Consider the following 8,182-nt stretch of genomic DNA (forward strand, 5'->3'; position numbering starts at 1 on the left):
GTCCAGGAAGATCCCACATGCCGCGGAGCGGCTGGGCCCGTGAGCCATGGCCGCTGAGCCTGCGCGTCCGGAGCCTGTGTCCCGCAATGGGAGAGGCCGCAACAGTGTAGAGGCCCGCATACCGCAAAAAAAAAAAAAAAGAATGAAAAACAATCATTTGAAAGAGCAAATAGTCTATACATTTCTTTTAAACTCAGCTTAATATGGCAAAGGAGAAGGGAAGTAAAAATCAATGTATACCTCCTCTGAGATAATAGACTGCTTGGTATTTTGAGAATCTGCTGGTTCTTGTTGCTCCATTTTCACTTTATAGTCCCCAGGCTGTAAGAGAATGAGATGTGTTTAGGCTACATTAATTTTTCTGAATTACACATTTGTCCATAGGTCACTGGTCAAAGTACTTAAATGGCGGAAAAACTTGTGTCATCAAAGCTTGAGTTTCTCACGTGAAGACTGGGGAGAGCTGCCCCAGGTGGAACAGGAAACGCAAGGCCTCGGGAACAGCCAGGAAATAACAGAAAGCGTCCCGGTGAGACCGACCCACATCCTGCTGTGCACAGACCTGGCCCTTAGACACAGCCTGAGATCTCCTGACTCCACGTTTAAAACGCTTTCCATGGGGAAACAGTACAAAGATTGTACACCATTCCCAACGCCCGCCCCTCAACTGCTGTCCCTTATCAACCCTTTTCAGCGAAACTTTGAGTTGTTGGCTGGCTGCTTCTCCCTCCCATTTATCTTTGTGTGTGTGTGTGTGTGTGTGTGTGTGTGTGTGTGTGTGTGTTAAATGGATATACTATTCTAATAATTTAAAACTGAACAGTTCAGTGGCCTATTCAAAGTTTTAACGTGTCAACGTAACAACTGCACATAATGAGTTAACTAGAAGCAAGATCTGTTAGGAAAGGGCAGGCCCCATCCCGGGTGCCATGGGCTACTACTTTCTCCTGGCATATTCCCTCAATTCTGTACCCTGAATGTCTGAACATCTTTTTTCTACCCTCAAAGTTGACTGATAATCTGGCTGCACATACAATTACGAGCTGAAAATCATTTTCTGTCAGCAGTTTGGAGACACTGTTCATTGTCTTGCTTCTAAGAAGCAAACTGGGGCTTCCCTGGTGGTGCTGCAGTGGTTAAGAATCCGCCTGCCAGTGCATGGGACACGGGTTCGAGCCCTGGTCCAGGAGGATCCCACATGCCGCGGAACAACTAAGCCCATGTGCTACAACTACTGAGCCTGCGCTCTAGAGCCCGTGAGCCACAGCTGCTGAAGCCCGCGTGCCTGGAGCCCGTGCTCCGCAACAAGAGAAGCCACCGTAATGAGAGGCCTGTGCACGACAGCGAAGAGCAGCCCCTGCTCGCTGCAACTAGAGAAAGCCCACGCGCAGCAACGAAGACCCAATGCAGCCAAAGATAAATAAAATAAATAAATTTATATACATATATATAAAAAAAGCAAACTGGCTGCTGCTAAGAAATTTGGAGTCACTCTGATTCTAGATCCTTTCCAAGTGACCGGTGTTCTTTCTCTGGAAACCTGCAGTTACTTACATCTTCACGGTGATGTTGGTGTTATTTTAGGGGATTCAAGTGGGTCCTTTCAATCTGGAAACTTCATTCTGTGCTTCCTCAACTATTTCACTGATAATTTCCTCCCCTCTGTTTTCTCTCTTCTCTCTTTCAGGAAATAATACTTAGCTGTTGGACTTCCTGAATCGATCCTCTGTCTTGTCTTTTTCATTCCTATTTTCTGTGTCCTTGTTATTTTATCTACATTTCTCAGTGGCTATTCCAACCCTTCACTACCCTGAAGTTCCATAGTTCCTAACCTACCCCACCTCCAAACTTTAGCTCCAGGGAAAATAGAAACCATCAAACAACAACTCTCCAACCAACCATCTTAGAAGGAAAAGTGTCTGCTCTGTTTCTTCTGGGATCTAAAGTGATAATTAAATAGCAAGTTTCCCTAAAACACAACCAACAAAACAAAACTTAAATAAACCTTCTCATAATCCTGTTCTCTGCTCCAACTTTGTAGGACTTCTTGAAAGACCAGATGACACTACTGTGTATCTTTACTCAGGCCATCACTATCTAGTCCCACACATCATCCACAAGCTGGAAATACAAGTACCTGCGATCCCTAAACTCCTTTACCAACCATAACTCATCGATCACAAGTCCTCGAAATTCTACCTCTAACACTTCCTGAAAGTGTCCTACCCCTACTATCCCTGCTCTGGTTAAAAACCTTAATGTCTCCCACTTGGGATGAAATGATTTCCAAAACTATCTCCCAGACACTAGATTTTTCTTTACATTGTCCAACTTTCAACATTGCTCACAGTTATGTTACTATAAAAACTCCCTAAAATCACTGACGAATAAATGAAGGAAAAGAGTGCAACTGGCTGGCTAAGTCTAGAGAGCCCACCCGTTTCGAAGAATCAGGCTGGTGTGGGGCCTGCTTAGGCTTGTTCTGAAGAAGAGCTCCTCGTCTACTGGTCTTTATCTAATTAAGTTAAACTCAATTTCAAAATTACCTTGGCACAAAGTTAAAAGATTCACACTTTCTGATTTCAAAACTTACTGTAGGGCTTCCCTGGTGGCGCAGTGGTTGAGATCTGCCTGCTGATGCAGGGGACGCGGGTTCGAGCCCTGGTCTGAGAGGATCCCACATGCCGCGGAGCAACTGGGCCCATGAGCCACAATTACTGAGCCTGCGCATCTGGAGCCTGTGCTCCGCAACAACAAAGGCCGCGATAGTGAGAGGCCTGTGCACCGCGATGAAGAGTCACTCCCACTTGCCACAACTAGAGAAAGCCCTCGCACAGAAACGAAGACCCAACACAGCCATAAATAAATAAATACATTAAAAAAAAAAAAAAACTTACTGTAAAAGCCACAGTAGGGCTTCCCTGGCGGCGCAGTGGTTGAGAGTCCGCCTGCCGATGCAGGGGACGCGGGTTCGTGCCCCGGTCCGGGAAGATCCCACAGCCTCAGAGTGGCTGGGCCCGTGAGCCATGGCCTCTGGGCCTGTGCTCCGCAACGGGAGAGGCCACAACAGTGAGAGGCCCGCGTACCGCAAAATAAAAATAAAAATAAAAGCCACAGTAATCAAGATGGTGTGGGTACTGGCACAAGCATAGGCTATATATAGATGGATAGAATTGAGAGTCCAGAATTACACCCATAGATGTACGGTGAATTGATTTTCAACAAGAGGACCAGGAGAATTTTGGAGGAAAAGAACAGTCTTTTTAACAAATTGTTCTGGGACTAGATAAACACATAGATAAGAATAACAATGAACCTCTACCTAATACCATCTATAAAAATTAACTCAAAATGGATCAAAGCCCTAATTGTAAGAGCGAAAATTATAAAACTCTGAGAAGAAAACATAACTTTAAATCTTCATGATCTTGGGTTAGTCAATTGTCTCTTAGATACGACACCTAAAGCTCAAGTAACCAAAGAAAAAACAGATAAACTGCATTTCATCAAAGTGTAAAACTTTTGTGCTTCAAAGGATACCATCAAGATAGTAGAAAGATAACCCACAGAATGGGAAAAAAGTTTGCAAATCTGATAGAAGACTTGTATGTGAAATATGTAAAAAACTCTTACAACACAATAATTAAAAGACAAATAGCCTAATTTAAAATAGGCAAAGGGGGCTTCCCTGGTGGCGCAGCGGTTGGGAGTCCGCCTGCCGGTGCGGGGGACGCGGGTTCGTGCCCCGGTCCGGGGGGATCCCGCATGCTGCGGAGCGGCTGGGCCCGTGAGCCGTGGCCGCTGGGCCTGTGCGTCCGGAGCCTGTGCTCCGCGGCGGGAGAGGCCACAGCAGTGAGAGGCCCGCGTACTGCCAAAAAAAAAGGGCAAAGGATCTGAACAGATATTTCTCCAAAGTGTATACAAATGGCCAATAAGCACATGAAAATATGCTCAACATCATTAGCCATCAGGGAAATGTAAATCAGCACCACAATGAGATACCACTTCACTCCCGCTATGATGATTATAATAAAAGAGATAATAACAAGTGTTGGTGAGGATGTGAAGAAACTAGGACCCTAATATATTGCTGGTAGGAATGTAAAACAGTGTAGCTGCTTTGGAAAACAGTTCCTTAGAAGGTTAACCACAGAGTTCCCATATGACCCAATAATTTCACTCATAGGTATATAACCAAGAGAAATGACACATAGGCTCACACAAAAACTTGTACACAAATGTTCACAGCAGTATTATTCATAATAGCTCCAAAGTGGAAACAACCTAAATATCTATCAATTGATGAATAAATAAAATATAGTGATTCCATACAACAGACAATTATTCAGCCATAAAAAGGAATGCAGTACTGATACATGCTACAACATGGATGAACCTTGGAAACATGCTAAATGAAAGAAGCCAGCCACAAAAGGCCAAATATTGTATGATTCCATTTATGTGAAATATCCAGAAGAGACAAATCCATAACACAGCAAGCAGATTAGTAGTTACCAGGTGACTGGGGGAAGGAGGGACTAGGGTATGGGATTCCTTTTGATGAAAATGTTCTGGAACTAAATAGTGATGATGGTGGCACATCTTGTGAATATACAAAACCTTCTGAATTTTATAATGATGAAGGTGAATTTTATGGTCTGTGAATTACATCTCAATTAACAACCACCACCTTTGCAGTCTTAAAATTCCCAACAGGTAAGTGTGTAGGATAGTTGGGTTATTGACTGTCACCCTGGGTCCAAAGGCTGACAAAGCACAGAAGACTAGTTTGCAGAGTTCTGCTCTGGACTCAACAACACTGCATTGCTAAACCATGCAACCATTTTACTGTCCGCTGGGTGCACATTTTGTCTGATGCTCAGTACGTATTTATGCTATATTATTAAAACATTATGAACATTGTTGCTTGCACATTATTTTGTGGGCCAACTTAGGAATTACTCTGGCAAAGAAGCGAAATTTGAGGTCTGAGGTAAGGAAAGATGAGTATATGCTAAAGAAATAAAAATAACCACTTAATGAGGATGAGAGAAAGAAATGCCTATACATCTTCACACTCACTGAAGCAGAGTGAAGGGGGGAGAAGGGTGCTAATCTATACAGAGTGATCAGGAAAGGCCTCTTTAATTCGGTGACAGTTGAACAGAGGCATGAAAGTAATAAAGTAGTAAGCTACATGTACGTTTAGATATTTAGAGACAGCGTATGAATTATATGCATACAGCATAAGAAAACAGGCAGCTATTCCTTTGAAAGTACCCCAGACGGTAATTTATTAGGTACACTTTTAACTGGCATTGGTTTACATCAGACAAACCGTTTACATTATTACAGGCAATCACAGTGGAGTGCTGCCCCAGATGAAAATGAACCATAGGTTAGTTACATCAACGGCTGGCTACCCGTCTCCACCTGAGTGTTCTACATCCAGAGAAAAGAACTTTATCCACCTAGATTTTTATCTTCTAGATTTCCATTCCCTTCTATTAACAACATATACGTCAGAGAAGGAAAGTTTCCTCCACTTTTAGTTCTGACATTTAAGAAAAAGTAACTCTCAGGCAACCAAGCAACCCCACTTAGTGCACAATATAGAATCTGTCTAGAACGGTACAAAACACTTGGATTAAGTCAAAATTTCTACCTCCTTTAAAGTGACGTTCTGACTCAAACTTCTTTTTTTTTTTAAAAAAAACATCTTTATTGGAGTATAATTGCTCTACAATGGTGTGTTAGCCTCTGCTCTACAATGAAGTGAATCAGCCATACATATACATATATCCCCATATCTCCTCCCTCTTGCGTCTCCCTCCCATTCTCCCTATCCCACCCCTCTAGGTAGACACAAAGCACCGAGCTGATCTCCCTGTCTGACACAAACTTCTTAAAAGCAGAGAACTGCAGTCCTTAAAAGTACACGTGCCACCAGAAGAGCAGATAGGCGGAGCAAGATAACCTCTACTTTCCTCTATGAAAAGATTCATAATCTGGATTCCCAGGAGACAAAATGTCAGTAACACCTAATTTAGAACAAGAGGTCCTCCCCCAACCCCCATGTGGGTATCTTTAGGGGCAAAGGGGCATCTAGTTCCTTCAGATTTACATGACACTTTAAGGCATTTATGTTATCTGCTGGGTCCCCTAATGTTTCTCTTTACAGCTGCCCTCAGATTTTCAAAGGGATTGTTGATGGGCTAAAAAAGGTGAAAAAGCCCTATTCTGAAGGATGGTTCCTCATCCACTCCTCTTCATCTAAATTAGCTAAACTCAAATACAAAACAGTCCCAGTAATCAAAAACCGACCCTCAGTTGGCAAATGCTAAACTATTTATAAGCAGTTGTTTCAAACAGACTGTATTTTAAAATGTTTAAGCTAAAATGTTAGTGGTCTAGAAAAAAAAAAAAACAAGCTCCAGACATAAATTACAAAAAAAGAAAGAAAAAAGTGGCTAACAGGGCTGGGCCTCTCGAGGGTAATTACTTGGAATACAATCAGCCCGAAGGGGGGACAGTATTCTCTGGCAATCTATTCACTGTGTTAAAAACAAAAATGGGATTAAAGAGTGATTTCAGGAGTGTATTCTTTACCACGCAATTCCCAAAATGTTCAGGATTGTGAAAGCACGTCAAAAATATTACTGAAACAGAAAAAGAACATTATTCTTAGCACCATTTCAGAAACAGAAGCTAAATAGTGCAGTGTGGGGCTGGTCACCAGCACAGCTCTTCAGAGACCAGGCAGCTCTCCACGCCCAGCTGCATGCTTGTCTCCAACACCACTGTGATAGAGCTTTCCTAAGCCAACCCCATGCTATTTCGAGATTTAAAAGTAAACTTTAATTTGGGCTTCCCTGGTGGCGCAATGGTTGAGAGTCCGCCTGCTGATGCAGGGGACACAGGTTCGTGCCCGGGTCTGGGAAGATCCCACATGCCGCGGAGCGGCTAGGCTCGTGAGCCATGGCCACTGAGCCTGCGTGTCCGGAGCCTGTGCTCCGCAACGGGAGAGGCCACAACAGTGAGAGGCCCGCGTACAGCAAAAAAAAAAAAAAAATTTATCCACTTCATTAGCTAGAACTTAAGGCCATCTACATTTTGCTGCTAATAGGTGTATGTTATACGTAAAAAAACCCACAAAAACCCCCATGTACATAACGCTGAGTGTTCTAATTCACAAAATCTGTTTTAACCTACTTTGGTTTGAGCAGAGGTCTATGATGTGTCAGATGTGTGATTTTTCCAGGACACAAAAAACTCCAGTGAAGGGAAATGTCACAGGATTCTCTGAATTCCTGTACAGTGTTGGGCAGCAGTGTCTAACTAGCTTTGTGAGCGTGGGCAGTTCAAAAGTTCAAGTATACAGCAAGTGCAAAGTGACCACTATTCCTGCCCTGGGGACCTTATATGCAAACAACCAGAAGAGCAGATGCCTGCTACAAAGATAATGCGATACCAGGGTGTTTTAAATGAGGCACAAATCACATCCACTTGGGAGGCAGGGAAAATAGAAAAGACTTTTAAAAAGCTACTATTAAAAGGCAGTTTGATACTAAGATATGATTTAGAGACCAAGAAGGCAGGACAAGCATTCTGAGTAGAAGGAACCACATGACAAAAGCAGAGATACTAACTGGGGGAAGGGTTGAGAAATCACAGGAGAGTTTGGCAAACCCTGGGGCTCTCAACTTTTCCCTCCCTAAGCCCTCCAAAAGAAACAAAACAAAACAAAAAAACCCCAAACAAACCCCACATATAATGGATGATATTAACAATTAACAAACACATTTCCAAAGGCTTACACAGATTCGGCTGGATGCCAGCCCCTTTCCCCCAAATTTGCTGGCAAACAAAGCACTCAACAACCTTAACCGGCAGGCCACAAACTCCTGCTGCTAAGCATGTTCCTCTTGGGTTTAGCACTTACAATTCTCCACCGAAGGGAGGAAGATAAAAGATCACATTTTCACAAACTTATGTATTTGAGTATTAGGAACAACAGCTGGATTAAAGTTAAGTGGGAGCAAGATTCAAGAAGTTAAACTGAGAATCGCAAAAGTCAGGCTGTAGGGTTTGCGCCCAGGCTCTCATCATTCACTTATTACCATACCCAAGTCCCTGCAGCTTGCTGAGCTTGCAAAGTGAAGCAAAAATCAGAGCGAGAAAT

The 8,182-nt window shown here is 43.1% G+C and overlaps 1 protein-coding gene across 1 annotated transcript in view; it reads right to left on the reverse strand.

Moving 5' to 3' along the window:
- NUDT5 (nudix hydrolase 5) overlaps positions 1–300 on the reverse strand; it is a 14,316-nt gene extending 14,016 nt beyond the window's left edge. Inside the window, exon 1 of the mRNA XM_007452576.1 lies at positions 241–300. Within this exon, the coding sequence (XP_007452638.1) occupies positions 241–300 (60 nt within the window). The remainder of the gene's footprint in view (positions 1–240) is intronic.
- Between the last annotated feature and the right edge of the window lie 7,882 nt (positions 301–8,182).

Source organism: Lipotes vexillifer, unplaced genomic scaffold (genome assembly GCF_000442215.2).
Source record: "Lipotes vexillifer unplaced genomic scaffold, Lipotes_vexillifer_v1.1 scaffold628, whole genome shotgun sequence".
NCBI classification, from domain to species: domain Eukaryota; kingdom Metazoa; phylum Chordata; class Mammalia; order Artiodactyla; family Lipotidae; genus Lipotes; species Lipotes vexillifer.